Source organism: Ciona robusta, chromosome 1 (assembly GCF_009617815.1).
Source record: "Ciona robusta chromosome 1, ASM961781v2".
Lineage (NCBI taxonomy): Eukaryota > Metazoa > Chordata > Ascidiacea > Phlebobranchia > Cionidae > Ciona > Ciona robusta.
This window is the reverse complement of record NC_143235.1, coordinates 3,657,225-3,677,044: the sequence shown is the minus strand read 5'-3', so window position 1 is coordinate 3,677,044 and position 19,820 is coordinate 3,657,225. Positions and strand designations below refer to the sequence as shown.

Sequence of the window (19,820 nt, the reverse complement as noted above, 5' to 3'; positions counted from 1 at the left end):
GGTCCCATATAACCCTAGAATAATTAATTGTCATTCAAATAAATTTTGTGGGTGCACACAAGCGACCAATTAAAGTTTACAATTACATATTTGTATATTGTGTTTGTTATAACAAAATGGTAAATATGCAAGAGGTAGACGGGAAATATTAACGCATTTGTTGTACTGTGGGGTAAGAGAGGATTACCAGTAAGTAATCACTGCATATTACCAGATAAAACCCTAAAAAAGATCGTAAACACCATCTTACCCCACCCCACTGTATGTATATATATATGCGAATGTATCTGTATACCATACTCTTTTACTAAGATTAAATCGTATCAATATAGGTGTGTCCGGAAACACACCGTACCGCCTTATATAAACCTTTTGATGATCAAACCGCAAAGATTTAGCCGCAAAGTAATAACTATTTACATGTTGAGAAACGGAATTGCAAAAGTTGTTGCGGTCAATCTCCGTTAGCAACTACAAAGGCGCACTGTTTGCTGCTATAGGATTTAAAAACTAGGAGTGGCAAAGATAAGTATCGAGCAAAATAGGCGTAATGTTAACAAAATTATAACCGCAACTTCCGTAAATTTTCCCGCTCGTAATGAAATAACAGTGACTTCTTTCTCAAGAAGTTGTAGCGACGAACAAGTGTAATCAATTCGTTATACAACCGCACCTTTAAATTACTTGCTTAGCTCATAATTTGGATATATGAGAGATCCTATGTTCTATTTCTGTGTTGTTTAAATGTGATAGTCGAAGCAAAATGCGACAGTTTCTATATAAACTGTATTACAAAGTAATAAAACCTAAAATTTAAATATTATTGGAAAAGCGCAGAGAATTGAACTATAAGATTAAATATAGCTGTTTTAAACAGGATTTCGAAAAAACGATCGTGTTAAGAATAATTAAATGTACAAAAACCGGTTACACCAATTCATGAAAGTTCGAATTAAATTCTATTGAATCATCTAATTTGGTGGCACAATTTTTACTGGAAACTTGTTAAAACAGCCCTATTTTTAAGCGTGTCCAATTGTGGCCACGACCCTTAAACCTATGACCTGGGAAATCAATCTAGGCCAATTTGTTAGAGTACAACTGCTTACTGTTTCAGAGCTCGATGAGTCATTTAACCACAGGCCTCAAACTTAACCATCTAACGTAAATTGGTGGAGTGACGCCGCCAACTATGACGCACACTTTGCGGGTAAGCGGTAATTTCTCGGAAGTTCGAAAAGGAAAAGGGAAATTTTACGTTTGCAGCTTTAAAGCTTGCGACGCAGCATGGTATATAAGAATTAGGAAACAGCTCTTGAGGATTATACGCTGCTTAATGTACGTGGCAATATTACAAGCTGATACAGCTTGCTAATGCACATAGGCTACTATTTTATATAAGGTATAGAACTGTTAGTTCAGTTTATGGTAATAATTTTTAGGCGTTCTTTTTTAATAAATTATCATATAGCCTGAGAAACAATATGCAATTTGCGATATTAAAAACGCTTTCGTGTACCAACAGGACGTTATCTCGTTATCAGAATTGCTTGTACATCGATTATTTATAAAGCTGTAATAGCCGTCTTGGCGTCAATCTAAAATGCTGCCAATCTGCATAGTTTTTCTTGCAAGTTTTATTTCACATGCAACAAGCCATAGTTGGCTGGCATGCACCGACTACACTGAAAAGAACGGCGGCACCTGGAATCCGAACTTTTGCCGAGGTTTTCCGAGAAATGCCGAAATCAAAGCGCCGAGAGACGGAACGTTTGGTCTCGATACAGGTAATTTACCTTTTTTTGAAAAATAGGATTTGTGATAATATAGGGGGGGGGGGAGATTGGACATTTTTTTTCTTCTATTTTGTGGACTCATTTGGGAGTAAACAAAAGACATTTACTGAATTATAAAACCGTGCCCATCTACTCCCATAGACCATCGTTAATTGTTTAAAACACGATCAGGATATTATGTGCTAAAGGTGTCCCGTCTTACCCCACCCTACTATATTAATACTATGTGTATTGCAGTAACTATTTTGAAAAAAAACAATACTTTAAAAACTCGTTTATGTTTTCTCTATAAGGTTATGACTACTCACCCAATGAGGCACAAGCGTGTGGGCAATCAAAGGGAGCGGGAGCTTACACTCAGCGTCACCCAATGGCTATTTATTATCCTGGACAGCAAGTCGTTTTGGTCCATCCTATGAAGGTATGTAAAAAGGATTATAAAAAAGAAGAACAAATCATTGCGTTTTTTTATTAGGGTGGGAGAAGATAGAACATATTATTCTATTTTATCGTCCCATTTGGTAGTAAACAAAGAACATTCAAAGAATTATAAAACCTTATCACAACTTCCATAGACCGTTGTTAATTGTTTAAAACACGATCAGGTTATTTAGATATTATCTGCTAAAGGTGTCCCGTCTTCCCCTCCTAGTTATAGCAAGTGCGCTGCTAGGAGTTACATAGTTCTGTGGGGTAAAATGGAACATACTAGTAGCAACTAATTTTTTTAACAGTTTTGAAAAATTACCAATGCTCTTTTAGGGTCTTCAGACTGCGGGTATATAGTACTGTATATATTCCTTTGTTTACTACCAAATGGGACAATAAACTAAAACAAAAACATATCCCATCTTACACCACAAAAATATATACATTACTCAGCTCGAAACATTACCAGCTTGTTATAGCGACTCATATAAGTATAAGCATATGTAATTATTCTAGAACCATGGAGCAGACATAGCATGCGGTACTATATGGATGCCTGACTCTGGATCTTGGCTTTACAGGGGAGAAATAAATAACAACGGGCCAGATCCAACACTGAGCAGATTCAGAGAAAAACTCGTGTTTGATCTTGGTAATAATTTTTTAATTATTTATTTTTTTTCCAATGGTGTATATAGTAGGTTGGAAAAGGTGGGGTAATATCAAAAAAACATAATATCACAATATTCTGATTGGTTTTAAACAATTAACAACAGTCTATAGGGGTCGTGAGGATGTGGTTTCATTATTCTTGAATGTTCTTTGTTTACTACCAAATGGGATGGGAAAATAGAATGAAAAGTTATCCCATTTTCCCCCACCTTACTATATAGTATGTTGGGGCAGATGGGACAGCTTTGGTAGTAAACAAAGAACATTTAAAGAATTATAAAACCAAATCTTCCCGACTCCCATATACCGTTGTTAATTCTTTAAAACACAATCAGGATATTTGGATATTATGTACTAACAACTGTCCTATCTTATTCCGTTATCAGTTATTTAATTTTTTTCGTCACTAGTTATTTGGTAAAACAGTACTTTGTAAATGTTTATAAAACCTGTGTTATAACGACTACCGATGCCCCGCCTGCAAACGCGCAGACAAATAAGTTACAATCTACATCATTCCTGCATTTATATATTAATTAATTCAAAAGAAAAGCAAAAACCTGGGATGGTATTGAATTAAAACGGTTTTGGACCTAATTGGACCATTAAACTTCAAAATAAGATTGAAACATGTTTATAACACTTCTTTTATTACAGGTCGTTCACCGAGCGGCTTAGACTTCGGCGGCGATGCTTCATTGAGTAGCGTTTACCCAAAACCGGGTTACGGAAACGCACCAAGATTTTGCGACAATACGGATAAAGCAATGGCGACGTACAGTTTTAATGTACCAAGAAACTTAAGGCCAGGTTCGTTAAAAAATTCACAGCTAAAGATTTTACTTATTTCGGTAAATGATGTGTGCATAGTGGGGTAATATGGGTCGATTTTATTTTTTCTTATTTCCTCGACTCTATATAAGAAGCTTTGTTAACTGATTAAACTACAATCAGGAAAAATGAGGTGCTAAAGGCAACCCATTTTATCCCACAGTAAGATAATTTGAATGAAATGTTATTATAGACGACAAAACGAGTACCTAAATTTCCCTATACGACTAAACGGGAGGTCCTAAAGCAAGGTTCGAAACATTTCGCCCGTAAGGGACTTAAAAGGGATATAGCAGGGTTTGGGGGAAACGGGACCACTTTAGCAAACAAAATCGAAATATCCTGATCGTGTTTTAAACAATCAAAATTGGTCCATGAGAATCGTGAGATATACGTTATTTATAATTCTTTAAACATTCTTTGTTGTCTATTAAATGGGACGAGAAAATAGAATAACAAGGTGATTCATCTTTCCTCCTTACTAAATAACAATATTAACCGCAAAACAGGTGTATACACTTTCTTATGGATATGGGCGTTCAATGGAATGGGAAATATCTATAGTTCATGTTTCGAAGTAAACGTAGCAAGAAACAAGGCACACAGGAACTCGTTATTAAGGGTAAGTGAACTTGGTTTATGTACGGCAGGTCTATACGATAAAGCGAATTTGACTATGCACTATTAACAACATATAGTATTGTGGAGGAAGACGTGACACCTTGGCACATAACATCCAAAAACTCTGATCGTGTTTTAAACATAACAATGGTCTATGGGAGTTTTGAGAATACAGTTTCAAATTTCTTTGTTTACTAGCATACGAGAAAACAGAATGAAAAGGTGTCCCATCTTCCCTCAGCCTACCAACCACAATTTTGACATACTACTAGTATACAAATTATGTTTTGGAAAATGTACAATAAATAGCATAACAGATTTTGACATATACTTAAATACAAATAATGTGCAATCTTTCGTGCCATAACTGTATAAACTGCTTTAAATACACAAGCATCATGTATGTACATATAGCTTAACACATTTATGTTGTGTTGTATAGTGGGATGGGGGAAGTTGGGACACCTTTTAACTCTATTTTATCGTCCAATGTGGTAGTAAACAAGAAACTTTCAAAGAATTCTAAAACTATATGCTCAAGACTCCCATAGACCGTTGTTAACTGTTTAAAACACGATCATGATATTCGGATATTAGGCACCAAATTAAAGTGTCCCATCTTCCCCCAACCTACTATATAACATATTACCTGATATATGGCAGGGCTTATTCATTGCTGTCGTTACAGTTCACCAAAACATGCTGAAACTTTCCATTTGCAATAACCTATGTATATATAGTAATCCTTAACTTATAGGCTAAGTATAACTTGTAAAACTTGCAATTCAAGCTTATCTGAATTACTAAACTGGTAAATGCAGTTCCAATGGTATAAACCGCAAGTACAGCAGTTACCAGTGCAAAACCATTGGCTGTCAAATTAGCTTGTGGTAATAATGTTTGGGCGTGGGACACGCCGCAATAGCAACCGCTGCGAACGTAACTGATTAAAATCCCGCTCCAGGCAAACGGAATTACTGACTACAGTGAGCCGTGCGGAGGGATGACGTCGAACCCGCAAATTGCTGGGAATTCTAACCCGGGATGTACACCGACTTTAGAAAGAACATTTGCTGCAATAAACACACAAACGCAACGAACTACGACGCCTTTGTACTACAGATGGACAAACAATAATGTAAATAATGTTAGAACGCAGCCCACTACAATGTCAACAACAACAACAGTACGACCTACAACAACACGAAGAACAGTAAGGCCATATAGATATACAACAACAAGAGCTACAACAACAACAACACTGCCCAGCACAAGTTTCTCCCCGAGACCCGGAATTTCAAGGTGACGTATTATACCTATACGTCACACATACGTGCTACTGCATAAGATCAGTTAAAGTTAATTACGTGGTAAACATGAGGTGTGTGGAAACAGAACACCTATGTTATACCTACTGTCGGTGCCCGCCTTGTGAATATTAAAAAGCTACATTCCTTTATTTATTCATTTATTCATTCATTCATCTATTCACACATTAAATATTTCATTCATTAATTCATTCGTTTATTCATTTATTCATTCATACATTTATTCATTCGTTCATTCATTCATTCATTCATTTGTCAAAAACAAAAACAAAATCTTATTGATTAAAAACGGTTTCAGACTTCATTTGAGCATACAACTTCATATGAAGACTTCGCAATTCGCTGGAGAGTTATGGCTGCCAATGATAAGACCGAATATTCGGAAAAGATATTTCAGCGTCGATTTCAGCTGCTCTGTGGAAAGAGCAAGTGTAAGTTTAATCTTTTAATGTGTAAGAATACATGTCTGTGGAGAATCATTAGCAACTAAATTGATTGTTCTGGCGTATAGTATCGTTTAATTAAGCTGTATATGTTCTTTAAAAAAATACAGTCTTATATAGATTTTACATAAAATCGCATGCGAGGCACTGTATATGTACATTTTTATAATCTTTTTTTTCTAACGTAGCCTACGCTAACATATCGCTAAATGGTATTTTCTTTTTTTGTGCCAGTTTTGGAATTGTCGCATTATTTCTGGCCTCGAAGAATCAGCTGCCACAAACCATTACGACCTCCTGCAAGAAGGCGCTAGAGAGCTAAACCTGAACCGTATTTATTATCACGTCTCTTTTGCTGAGCCTTGTGACTTATCCCAACATTCCCCTGTCGTACGACTAGTACAAGAAATTGTGTTTAACTAGTTGAACATTGTATATGCGTATACAGTAACCAATGAGTGACAATGAGAATGTACATTTTTTGTATTTAAACTCACTGTCTGCGAAACAGTGTATAAATAATGATATGCGTTAACTTGTACAATGATGAATATTTTTATTTTATCCTCCGAGGGCCGCAAAGCGACAGTCGTTAAATACGGGTGTTCTGTTTCATACACCTCGTTCCAGCTTACGAGTTACCATGTAACTTTGTGGAGACACATACGTCCACAATGGTAGCAGCGACGGGGCTTGAACCCATTAGCGCTGGGCTACAAACAGGCCCCGAATCACTTTGCTACGTGGCCAAGTGCATGATGATATATACTGCTTATAAATAAATGAAAAAATAAATAAATGCATGATAATAATAACACTGCGATGTAAAACAACTAGCAATCTTATTTTCAAAGGAAAATCAATATAGGCCTTTCTGAGTAAATGCTTTCCAATTAGTATATAACAATTCAGTCTTTAGCACTTTGAATTTTCATGGTTTAACAGAGTGTTTTGTTTCTCCGGTGTGTTGAGCCTGTGACAGAAAAAATCTGGTAACGATATATAAAGGAATGTAACTTGCTGTATACTCGCGTGGCCGGGAAACGACAGTGGTTAGCCTATAACATGGGTGTTCTGTTTTATGCACCTCATGCCAGCTTACGAGCTATACCACGAATTGAACTTTATTGGTATTTTTTCGTAACATTGCTGGAAATTGTAACAACTCTTTAGTGACCAGTGGGTGGGATCAATTATTGTTAAGTATCTTGATCAAGGACGCACCATAGTGGTAGCACCGACAGGGGTTGAACCCATTAACCCCTACAAAACCGATAGGCGGCTAACCAACTGTGCCATGGCGCCAAATTGTAAACATACGGTTGGCCTATAGCTCAAACTTGACACAAGTATTAGCTTAACACCAATGTAAAATGCTGCTTACCGTTCAGATGTCGGGAGACAAAATAGTTTCGCAATCACTCTACCGTGGAAATGATCGGAGTAACTTTTCTCGACATCTTCAAACAACATTGATAACTCTGAATCTGCAGTGTCTGGGAAGTTCCCAGACAAATAAGCGGCGAAGAAGGCAAGAATACTAAAGATGACCTTTAAGTAATTGTAGTTATGAGTAGTAGTAAAGTGATAGATATGATACCGTCAACTAAATCCCACATTTCATGATCGTGTTTTAAACAATTACTAACAATCTTTTAGAGTCGTTGTGCTACAGCTATACAATTCTTTGAATATTTCTAGTTTATTCCCAAATAGAACAGGAAAAGAGAATAAAAATGTTCCATCCTATGCGACCCTACCCTACTACATATATATTAACGCGTTTTATTCAGTTAAAATGTATTACCGGAGTCAGCCACGGTATGGTTAAGTGAAGTTGAACTGTGAAAGGTGTGAATATACTTCCAAAGCGAGCTGACATAGAAGAAAGACCTAACGCTGTGCTCCTGTACAAAATAAAAGTTGAATGAATAAATGTAATTTATTTAGTTTCGCGTAACGGTACGACGGCATACCGTATGCACATTGTTCACGATTTACCACGTTTTTTGGCTGGGTATTTAGGGAATCTATTAGTGACCTCTGAGTTAAAGCATTTACTAATACTGCGGTTATAATTTACGACTGAAAACAGCTTTATTGGTTACATCTAATTTGTTTTTGATCAAGTTTCAAAAAGGGTTGATTAAAATTATGCTAATAATTTTAATACGTGCTTGCTCATTAGTACTTTGCTCTCTTGTACTATTTTATATTACTTACCTACCGACGGTCGGAAACATCTCAACTGTGTGAACATACAACACAGCAAACGCCAAGCTTGCTGCAAACCTTCCAATCATTGCAAGAACGATGCTCAACGTTTCAAAAACTTTAAAAACGGCAAATTTGATTAAGTGCTACAAAACACATATCAGCAGACGAAAATCGCGTTCAACGTATTCAGTGTTGGATAAAAGATATATATTTAGCATTATTAGTCTCTGCAAAAAAGAATTAAAATCGTACTTTTATTTCGTAGAAGAATCACCCAACTTCAGGAGGGCGAATTAAGGTTCGAGTCAATTACAGTGGCATATTTAGTAAAGCCGCTAAAATTGCTAATTATATATACATATATTTTTTCAAATACCCTTACCCTGTTGTCCATTTCCAAGTTGAAGAACCACCGTTGACAACAAACAAGACAAACTTGCAGTGTACAACGAGCTAGATGTACATTTGGAGAATCCAACCTTTCTAATTGCGAAGATAGCAACTACGCAAGCTGCAAACTCCATCAAGGCACCCAATGCATGGTTCAAATACACACCGCCCGGCAAGTTACCGACGTTCAACAACAAACCGAAGTACACCATACTGCAATTTAAACAAGACTTAGAAAGTGCAACATGTATATGTGGTTATTGCGAAACTTATACCTTGTTACCATCCAGACAAACATGTTGCATAACGTCAGGAACCTTGTACAAGGAAGACGATACATTGCGCGTAGTGGACTTTCTTTGCTTCCCTTTATCAGATAAACAAAGAGATTCAACAACAACAGTCTTGTGTTTTACATCCATAATATATATGTGTTAGAGCCGAAGCTCGCTTCAAAACTTAGGGTATTGGATTCGAGACCTGACTCTGCTATTTGTTTTATATGTTTGTCATTGGGCAACACACTTAAATGCAAGTTTTCCAACCCAGTGGTCTCTTATAGATTTCCAAATTATTTAGTACACAAAAAATCACCCACAATTTTATGATAACTTGTAACGTGGGCGCTGCTATTTCATTGAAACAAAAGTGTAAATGAGTTAACTTTGACAATTTTCTTTTAAAAAAGTACCTTAACTTTTTCAAATTTGTTAAACTCGTCCACCGTAGCTTGCCACACTTCTTCAGAGAGTTGAGTTTTGTTTCGTTTGGCGATAACCTCGCATACTCGCTTTGATTGGGCTTGTTTATTATGTCCGAACAACCATCTGTTGTATTAAACAAAAGTAAAAAATGAGCGTAACTTGTTTTCACTCACTAGGCGTGACAATGAAAGTCGTTATAAAACACACATTCTTAGGCCATTAATCTTTTATAACGATACGTGCTTGCTCATTACATATTATCTCTCTTGTTTTTATTTATTGAACGGCTGATAAATTATACTTTAAGTACAAAGGCTGATAACTTATACTTTAAGTACAACTTTAAGTATTAAGGCTTAAGGCAGGGTTGCCAACCTGTGTCACGGTATAGAAACTCTTATCTTAAAGCTAATTATGAATAGACCTTGGTGGTTTTACCTTGGTGATTCGGAGACCAACCAACCAAGAATAATAAATGGAACAAAACCGACGATTGATTTGGCGATTTGCAAAGATCGCCAGTGTCTCCAAATTAGTGCAAGAACTGAGAGCGACATTGAAAAAATACCAAAAATGGCATTATACCACAACCCAATCACCGTTCTCCATTTTTTCCTAGATAACTCGATCACTTTAAACAAAACAAAATCACGTCAGCAATCGTACGCATCACTTGTATACTACAACTTATACGAAGTATTTAAAGCGAAAAGCAACTTACTGTAAACGAATCCACTTTCTATCATTGGGAAGTATGTAACAGATGCCAGGAATCGCAATGCAGTGTAGACGTATACGTTTGGTGACAATGAAATACCACATGTTACAATGAGGGACAGTATTGAACTTACACGTAAAACAGCGATTCTTCCAAATCTACGTACAATTGAAAATATTAGTAATATAAAACACCCAAAGCTAATACGTGTTACATAACTTACCGATCCGCTACCAAGCCACCCATTAAAGAACCAACTAGTAACCCAGCATAATTTAAAGACGTCGCGAGAAAAGAAATGCCAACTTTGTCACATACAAGATCCCACTAAAAGTAGTATATATTATAAAATAGAATATGGTTTAATATGTTTTATAGATATTATGTTATGTTATAAAAATCCACTAAAATAAACATGTTATAAATTACTGAACATATGGTCATAACACTGTGCCCATATGCTGCCTATTCTTATAGAGATACCGGTTTTATAGTATACTGTGGGATATAATTGAATACCGTTATAGCACATAAAGTTCATATTTCTTCATCATGTTTTGATCAATTAACGCTTTTAAAGTCGCGGGGGTACGGTTACACAAAAAGACGAGGAATATTATGTAAACATGTCTCATCCTGCCCCATCCTACTATACCTCGGTAACTATCGTTTCCTCGAAAGAGCTTCTGTCGTATTTATATCCTGCATCGCATTGAACAGTCTGCATTTCATTTCCGGTGTTGGTTCCGAACAAACAGGTTGAATCTCGAATATCTTTACATGACGCATTGAACGCGTACCTCTGGCAACGATCTGGTTTCTGAAAAAAGCACATCAGTGGCTATATGTGTTTTCGGAAAGGTTAGGGGAGTATTATACAAATTTAGTTTGTTGATTTTAATATATTGTAGGGAAACTAACCTTGGTAATGTCGTTAACTGGAATAAACAGCTTTGTTATTTCAGTCTCGTTTATATTCGGATATGCAGTAATGTTGTCGTAAGGTTCGATTCGGCATCTACTGTCCGGCATTGCGGCTGAAAAGAAAGAAGAATGAATGTAACTTAGTTAGTTATTCTCACTTGGCGGCGCAACGACAGTCGTGAAGCACGGATGTTTTGTTTGGTACACCTTGCGCACGCTCACGAGTTGTATTCCACGTTTTGTAGGTGAATATTTGTTTAAGATTTCTATTATGTTTTTATTGTATAGTTGGCAATTTAGACAGCCATTATTAACCACTGGGAATGTGCAATTACTCTTCAGCGTCTTATGTAGGGACACACACGTATATACACAATTTGGCAGCGCCAAGCCTCGAAATCATACCCTCTGAATCAAAGGAGCCCTATTTACCCATTATACGAAATCTATCATTCCAAATTCATCTCGCCTAAAACAGCATATATATCACTTTTAACCTGTTATACACTTACCAATAAAAACAGATGCTGTATTCATATAAGATGATGAAATTCCCAGCGCAGAGAAACACAAGCAAATAAATATTTGGTATCTTCCATTACCAACAATATTTTCTATCACATTATCAAGCGAGAACATAATGTGTACGTTCTGCAATAATTTTTGTATATACTAAATACGTATAGCTAAGATGAGGCCATATATGCGTTTTTCTGTTAATACGCCGGAAATTGAAAATTCTTTTTCCCTGGTATATAGGCTTACCAAGGATATACTCTTAATTAATACGCGTCCGAAACTCAAGAATAAATAATTGGCTGTTTCCTGTTATCTAGTCAGCAAGAGATTGCATTAGAAGGTGTTTCATGAAATATTATTAACAGTAACAGTATATCATATAAATTATGAAACCGACCCTTACACTTTCTTTACGCGCACTATAGTAACAATCTATATAACTCTAACATACAATTCTAGCACCGTAGCAGGACGAACACCTATTATATACTAAAAGAAACAATTGCTTTGAGACAGTGTTTTCTAAATACTGAAGTCACAAAGTTGGGATACATTCTCCTGAAGCCAAGTTTCTACGTGCCGTGTTCCAACATCGCAAACACTGCTTTCCTGTCGGAAGCATCGTCACGAGCCTGTCTGTGCCTCTCAATGCCTTTCTTCTGCGCCTGAAGCAGTGTGGCACGCCCAGAACGATTCGAGTTTGCAACATATGGTCCTTTAGCCTAAACTGAAACAGTACAGGAAGCAGAGATAACGCCGCACAGCATTGCATTTTGTTGTGATCTCTTTTCGCAGTGAGTCGTACTCTTCTCCTCTCGGAACAAACTTCGCAGTTCCATCATAATATGCCGCACACCTGTCTGCAGCGAAACCAAAGAATGCCTTCTTCTTTAGCACTTAATAATAATTTGATAAAACCGCATGAGATGTTTTATAAGTGGCATTCTATCTTCGCAACGTTTGCCTTCAAGCCACCCGCACTGTGAATCCTGCGTTTAATATCCACGTAACATCTTCTCGATGCATGCCTAAGCCACCGCTAACGCTAGAAATACCATGTGGTCTATGAAACGACATATAGACATCCTGAATACATATAAACTAAAGTAAACGAAAACATGAAAGCGCTAATTGTAAACTGCAACAGTCGATCCGAAACCTCTCCATAAACTTCTACCCCGAATAATCGACAATGAACAGCGCAAATATTTAGAAAATGTTGTTGCATTAAGAGATGCAAAGTTTCATGTATCAGTAATAATATTAACAGTAGGAATATAGCATATAGTAGAGTGGGGGAATATGGGACACTTTTTTATTCTAATTTCTTGTCGCATTTGGTTGTAAACAAAGAAAAGAAATATAAAACCTTATCTTAACGACTTTCGTAGACATTTGTTAATTGGTTAAAACACGATCATGATATTTGGATATTATGTGCTAAAGACGTCCCATACCCCCCACCCTACTATATATAAGTTATATAACCGGCAAGCATTCCAACAGGCCAAAGCCATAGTTAAGAACAACAAACCAAAAAACAATTATTAGGTGCACGCACTGTAGTAAACAGCTGTATAACGAGAACATACAATATTGCTTGAAGACAGCGTTTTCTTAAATACTAAAGCCACACATGTGGCACTCTAAAAGACTTATTCAAATTGAAAAGCAAATGAATACGTTAACATTAAACAAAAGCGACTAACAACCGAAGTATAAGAACTTTACGTCTGCACAGCTAAAACATTAAAATAAACTTAAAAGACGAACGTCAGGCAAGACAAAACGTAAGAAAACGTGGGAATGTAAATTGCAATTAACCTGAAATGAGACGCGCCTGGCATATACGCAACGACTAACTTAAACAAATGCTATACGTTTGATAACGGTGGTTTGGTCCGGGACGCTGCTTTAACGGCCAATCGCGGGACCTGACTGCTGCAGTCTGCTAGAAACTGCATTAAATACGACTTAACTATAAAAACATGTAATTTAATAAAAACCGCATAAAAATAAATGACATAAAAATATACACTAAACTGTTACACAACACCTTTTGTAACCACGTAAACCCGATACAAATATCACTTAACGATTCAATACTATCACTTATCACAACAGTTCGCTCACAACATATAACCTTTTTCCAACAAAACAATAAAACAACCTTTCGTCAACACGGTACAACGAGAACTGCCCGATAAACCCAAATCTAGAAAGAGGAAAAGCGCGACACGTGACAAGCAGCAATTAGACTAACGGCAATAACGGCAACCAATAAACACGCAGTAACGTTAAAATAGGTGCAAGAAACAAGTCGCGTGTGAATAAGAGAGATAAGAAAAGCAAAAAAGAACACAAATAGTGGAAAGAAACACATTCAAAACTAAACTGACATACATTACAAATATTACGTAAACAATAAAAACAGTGCGCGTGTCAAAAAACTAAGTGTTAAACCCACGACTTTACACAAATTTAAAAGGACGCTTCAGTTTACAATCGTTTACATCCCAAACAGCAAATGCTCATCTTGGAAAACGAAAGGCTTTCGTAAAGTAGCAAAACACAATTTCTCCACTAACATAAAGTGGTTAAATGCCGCCACCATGTGACTGATATAATTCATTGTCGATCATCTCAGCATGACCGCTCGGTAGTGCATTAGCAAACTCGTATACAGCATTTCCGTCTTCGTTAACAGCGGCAACAGCAACCATTTTACTTTTGTTTTCAAGTGGTTTGCTGTCAACTTTGTTCTCGATTCTATAAACGTATTTTGTAAACAGCTTTAGTAACAACCGGAATAGGTATTATGCAATAGACAGCTTGCCATATGTTGTGTGATAGTCTTACCGTTTAAGCTTTACGATATATGCAACCAGTAGAAGTAGAAGAACGCCAAAGCCAATGACTAATCCAAGTAATATATTGTTGGTGTTTTTAAGCTTATGTATGCTTGAAAGTTGGTCTATGAATAACATCGTGAGTCAGGAATCCACTGACGTATATACGCATTAAAACAGGGAAGTCGTTTACCTGATTGTACGCTGCTCACTGTAGTTTCGGTTACGTCGCTTGCTGTATCAGTGGTCCTAACTAAAAGGTACAATACGGTTTAATGTAGACGTAAATATAAAATGCACTTTAATATAAACATCATACTCGAAGATGACTTACTTGTGCTGGCGATTGTCGTAGTTAAAGCATGTGTTGTTGTAACATATGACTGACATTCAATTATAAGATATGTCAACCGGATTCTTATGTTATGTGAAGTAACATTTATTCTTGGTGGCCAATCTTTACTCTTCTTTATTTCACAATCGTGTTTTCCCAAGTTACTGCAGTTCGAATATGGAGAAATGTATAGAAAGCATCTCGGATGATATACATTTTCCGTCATAGGTTTGCCTTCAATATAAAACACGAATTAAAAAAAAACAAACACTTTGAGAATTTTTTACCATCTGGGAGAACCATTCCTTCTGTTGTAGCCGACCGTCCACAATAGAAATGCATCAACACCATTAAAACTGCATAATTTGTCATGTTATTATTAAGGGGGTGAAACGTCGAATAACAGATTTTTCTTAGTGATTTATAATTATAGTAATAATAATAATAGGCGTTTTGATAGTAGTTTTTCTGAATTCCTTTGCACTTCTCTTCTTGAGATTTGCAACATTCTGCAAGATAAAACATTGGTTTTAACGAAACATTTTATAAATATTTAAGTGAACAACTTACCTAAACTTAAAAAGAGTACAAGTATAACCAACCAAAGGCAGCATGAACAAGAAATTGACATTCTATGTTACTCTTAAATCAAATTGTTTATAAATATAGTAATTGAACGATCAAATATCTTTCTACTTTAAATGCCAAAACTTTTTAAACGACTCTTAGTCTATCCTTACAATATTCTGCTTTATAAATTGCAACACGGATCAGTAGATATATACTCTTCCGCCTTTGTTTTGCTTCATGGAGGAAGTAGTTCGCCCACTGTTCATAATAAATTGAATTTCACCTGTAGTAGCCTACGTAGTTTACCTTATGTATTGCAACCATGCTTAAACAAAATATCAAGCTGACATCGCGCAATGCGTATAATATAACAACAAATGTTTTTCTTTTATGTAAAAAACAGAAAACTTCCTAATTAAATCATACAGATTTGATTTGGAAAAAGCAAGCACGTAGTAAAACCATTAGCGCGCTTGCATGTAACCCAGGGGTAATGGGTTCAGGGCTCGACGCTGCTACCATTGTGGGCGTGTCCTTGGGCAAGACACTTAACGGCAATTGCTCCAACCCAGTGGTCACTAATGGGTTGTCTAAATTATCAGCCATACATAAAAAAATGAAAAAATCCAAAAAAATAATCACCTACAAAGTAACATACATGGTAACTCGTAAGCTGGCACGAGGTGTTAAACCCGTGTGATAACAACTGTCGTTTTCCGGCCACGCGAGGATAAAGTAAGTTACATTACATTCAACCATGAAACTATACTATTATCGTTTCATACTAAACAGAAAATGCTTTTTATATAAACATCGTACTTAAAGCTGATGCTGCTGGCGAATGTCGTAGTTAAAGTATGTGTTGTTGTAACATCTGATGATTGACCATCAATAACAAGATATGTCAACCAGGTTCTTATCTAATACGAAGCAACATTCATTCTTGGTGGCCAATATTTTATTCTTCCGTGCAGCACAATTATGCTTTTCCAAAGTGACTGCTGTTCGAAGATGCCGATGTGTACAGAATGCACCTCGCTTTTGTTTCTCTGTTAAATTCTATATTCCCCGTCATAACTTAATTCGCCATAAACACAACACATCAGTTTAAAGTAAATTGAATATGAAAATAACTCAAATAGTTTAGTCTGCTGACAAAATTTCCTACCATCTGGTAGTGTCATGCCTTCGTACTTTGCATGCAAATACTTGTAATAATATAGCAACGACAGCAAAACAGCATAATCTGTTCAGAAATTGGGGATTTAAATTTCAGAGAACAGATTTTTGGTGGACGAGCTTTGTAAAAAATCATAGAAGTTTTAAAATGTGTTGTTCTGGGTTTCGTTGAACGGAATCTATTCGCATTCCACCACACTCTGTATAAGATAAATACCATGTAACATATTTATCCTCAAGTGGGGGTGGGGAAGGGGAACAACTGTCGTTGCAACACTGGTGTACCTTTTCACACATTCATTTGCCTACCTACAAGGCACCACATATGTAACTTTAAATGTGAAGCACACATACTGACGAAATGGAAGCAGCCTCTAGCCTCATATCATATATGTTATATAGGCTAGAAAGACCACCATTTGCTTAACACCTTTGCCACACCGCTGGACCAATGCTATATATAACATTTAATCATTTGTAAATGCCGACAAGTTACTTACATATAACAGCATCATAGGTAATCTAAACTGAAGCCAGTTTGTAAGTGAGCTTGACATTTTGTACTCTTTGTACAACATCGCGTTGTTTATAAATATCTTGGTTAAAACTAGCAGAATGGATTTTAGAGTTATATAACCGTTCTATTAAGGGTCCAACTATAGACTCTTTTAAAAGATCCGGTCTGTCCCGAAATATATTAAATATAACACAAGTCAACAAAGTGACATTTTCTTTTTTTCTTTCTTTTTATATCTAAACGCGGAAGTAGGTTGACCACCTGCATTTAATGCAATCAAAGCTATGGTGAATACGTAATAAACAATCTTGAACTATATAGGAAGTATGACCTCCATTTTCCGGGAACCACTGCGTATGGAGCAACATCACGTAACACATACCAAATACGTAATAACACCTAATCGACTAAATTAGAATTGATTCCTTTACGTTTGAAATGTGAAGGACAGTAAGTTCGTTTTATAAAGGCGCCGTGGCACAGTCGTTCGCACTTGGGCCTCTCGACATGTCTGCAGCCTTGGTCGCGATGTAATTACGATGTATATTATCTAACTAATCAGTTTCAACACTTCTGCTACGACTATCTCATCAGACTCGACTATCTCATCAGACTCGTAAACTAAGGAAGTCACACAACAAGAGAGCAGGGCTCTAATGAATGGGTACATTTTATTATAAAATCATTGATAAAAAATCCAGAACCGCGTGCTGTGTTGCAAGCTTAAACTAGCCAACTTCGTCATCGCTTAAAATGTTCGGTATTGAAAAGTATGCTCCGCATTCCACTTTACTAATTAGGGTTGCACGAAGGAAGCGTCCTGCAACGTAGAGACTGCGTGCCTTTTTCTCTTCCTGTTTTTTTTACGTACAGGCAATGATGTAGCACGTTGTTTGGGGTGTAATACCATTTGATTACACGTTAAAGTTTATTTACACGTCCCGTACCACAGAGCCAAACACTTGTAGGTTGTTTAAAACCTAAGTTGTTGCAATGTCAACAGTTCTTAGTCGTGTTCTTTTGACGCGTTTGGTGACAGCGCACGGAAATAGTATTTTTCTGTAGTCATTAAAAGATACGATAAGACTGATAACATTAAATAAAAGATTGACATCATAAATGAAAAATATAAAGTTTAGAAAATGTTCGTAGTATTGTATAATAATTCTGACAAGTATCACCGCTAGAACGTCCGTAGAACCGCAAACTGCAGTGACAATCGTCAACCGTTTTAGCAAACGAAGAATTTTGAAGTTTGTTGGGAAGCTTATTGAAAGATTTGTTTCAATTTGAGTTGTGGCATCAGGTAGACTACTTCCCCCTGTTGTGTCTATGACCGTTTGTGAAGAGCTGCTAGTTCTACTCTTATCAGATTCCTGCTTGTTCATACACCGTATTATAGCTTTCCGAAATGAAGAGAAATTTCCTCCCATTTTCAAATTACGTCGAAGAGGAATAATAAAAAGAACCAACAGCGTAAATTGGATAGAAGTGATAACAATACTCGATGAAACCAGTACGACTGAATTTCCAACATACATACAACCAGAATACGATGATCTGAAAGCATTACGATCACCGACCATAAAATATATAATATAAGCAACACCGCTGCCCGGTATGAGTAAAACACTGAAACGACTCAACGCTGTAACCAATTTCCTCTGAGATTGTGCCAATAGTGGGTTCGCATATAGAGCCCGCTGTCGCAACCAGAGCGAGAGAAACACCGAACACAACGTAACAACCTGAATAACATAATCGGATCTAAACAGACGGTCACACTGCTCGTCATATGTCGGTTTATATGGAAGGAGTGAAATAGTCAAAATAGAAGCGCAGCATCGTACAAAAAGCATAACAGCAGAAAGAAGAACAAAGCTGTACAAAACACCGCCATTGACATCGGCTTGGTATCTTCGCCTAAATCTATTCTTTCTGACGCCGTAAAAAATCAATCTCACTACTAACCATAAACTACATGACGCGATAATGGCCTCGATTGTCAAAGGAACAATAAACTGGATTTTCTCCGATTTCGGTACAATGACGTCACCAGAAGCATTTATATTCGTGACATCATAGCTTTCAGTTAATACAGTCATACTGAAGAAATGAAAGTTATGCGGAGTAAAAATTCGAATTCCACCGCTATAAAATGAACTATTATAACCAGCTACGATATGTCTTGGCTTTCACAGAAGATCCACGGTCTTGCAGTTCAAGTTTAACAGCATATCAAACACAACATAGATGCTTTGGAAATAAAAACTTCCCAGTGCAATATAAGCAGTTACTCGTATATGCATACCTCTCATACGAGGACGGGTAAATAAGCAGCCATGAACTGTATAGGAAGTCGTGTGTATTTTCCGGGAACCACTACGTATGGAGCAGCTTTACGTACCACATAGCAAATGCGTAATAACACGTAGTCGACGGCATTAAAATGAACTCCTTTACTTTTTTTAGAACAGAGTACTATACGAGGCAATACTGCATCTCCAATGTCGGTAAAGGAAAGAGGTGATACACTCTCTCCCTCTTTCGCGAGTCGTTTCCGTTTACTATTGTAATCAAAAGAATCCAGGGCGTTTTATGTCGTTTTTCTTCGTTTTTTTAGGTTGTTTTAAAGTTATGGAAAAATAACCTTAACCCTTTCCAAAAATCTATTTCTAACAAACCGTTTGTTTAAACGTTTTAAATTAACTAAATTATTAAATTTCTTGAACAAGCGTTAAACTGTAAGCGTTAAACTAACAAATAACTAAACTGGCCT

The 19,820-nt window shown here is 36.6% G+C and overlaps 5 protein-coding genes across 6 annotated transcripts in view; 1 reads left to right on the top strand and 4 right to left on the bottom strand.

Moving 5' to 3' along the window:
- LOC149741535 (potassium channel subfamily T member 2-like) overlaps nt 1-2,208 on the bottom strand; it is a 31,616-nt gene extending 29,408 nt beyond the window's left edge. For both annotated transcript variants that reach the window (XM_089893086.1, XM_089893125.1), the window contains exon 1: nt 2,105-2,208. The gene's annotated coding sequence lies outside the window, so the exon portion shown is untranslated. The remainder of the gene's footprint in view (nt 1-2,104) is intronic.
- LOC149741534 (uncharacterized) lies at nt 1,506-6,919 on the top strand. Its single transcript, XM_089893691.1, has 8 exons — nt 1,506-1,787; nt 2,090-2,217; nt 2,742-2,877; nt 3,555-3,707; nt 4,238-4,350; nt 5,314-5,651; nt 5,976-6,108; nt 6,355-6,919. The coding sequence occupies exons 1-8, from the start codon at nt 1,604-1,606 to the stop codon at nt 6,541-6,543; spliced, it is 1,374 nt and encodes a 457-aa protein (XP_089749817.1). The 5' UTR covers nt 1,506-1,603; the 3' UTR covers nt 6,544-6,919.
- LOC149741533 (organic cation transporter protein-like) lies at nt 6,586-12,242 on the bottom strand. The gene is made up of 13 exons (XM_089893570.1): nt 11,586-12,242; nt 11,071-11,186; nt 10,805-10,969; nt 10,373-10,476; nt 10,153-10,307; nt 9,870-10,062; nt 9,419-9,554; nt 9,003-9,094; nt 8,720-8,940; nt 8,344-8,452; nt 7,928-8,027; nt 7,505-7,671; nt 6,586-7,093 (listed from the first exon to the last, which is right to left on the bottom strand). The coding sequence occupies exons 1-13, from the start codon at nt 11,710-11,712 to the stop codon at nt 7,036-7,038; spliced, it is 1,743 nt and encodes a 580-aa protein (XP_089749696.1). The 5' UTR covers nt 11,713-12,242; the 3' UTR covers nt 6,586-7,035.
- A 1,902-nt stretch (nt 12,243-14,144) lies between these two features.
- LOC149741532 (uncharacterized) lies at nt 14,145-15,488 on the bottom strand. Its single transcript, XM_089893926.1, has 6 exons — nt 15,346-15,488; nt 15,063-15,284; nt 14,776-15,009; nt 14,635-14,694; nt 14,452-14,566; nt 14,145-14,361 (listed from the first exon to the last, which is right to left on the bottom strand). Exons 1-6 carry the CDS (start codon nt 15,404-15,406, stop codon nt 14,190-14,192), a joined length of 864 nt encoding a protein of 287 aa, XP_089750052.1. The 5' UTR covers nt 15,407-15,488; the 3' UTR covers nt 14,145-14,189.
- A 2,205-nt stretch (nt 15,489-17,693) lies between these two features.
- LOC149741531 (uncharacterized) lies at nt 17,694-19,151 on the bottom strand. Its single transcript, XM_089893851.1, has one exon. It carries the CDS (start codon nt 19,144-19,146, stop codon nt 18,022-18,024), a length of 1,125 nt encoding a protein of 374 aa, XP_089749977.1. The 5' UTR covers nt 19,147-19,151; the 3' UTR covers nt 17,694-18,021.
- Nucleotides 19,152-19,820: the final 669 nt, after the last annotated feature.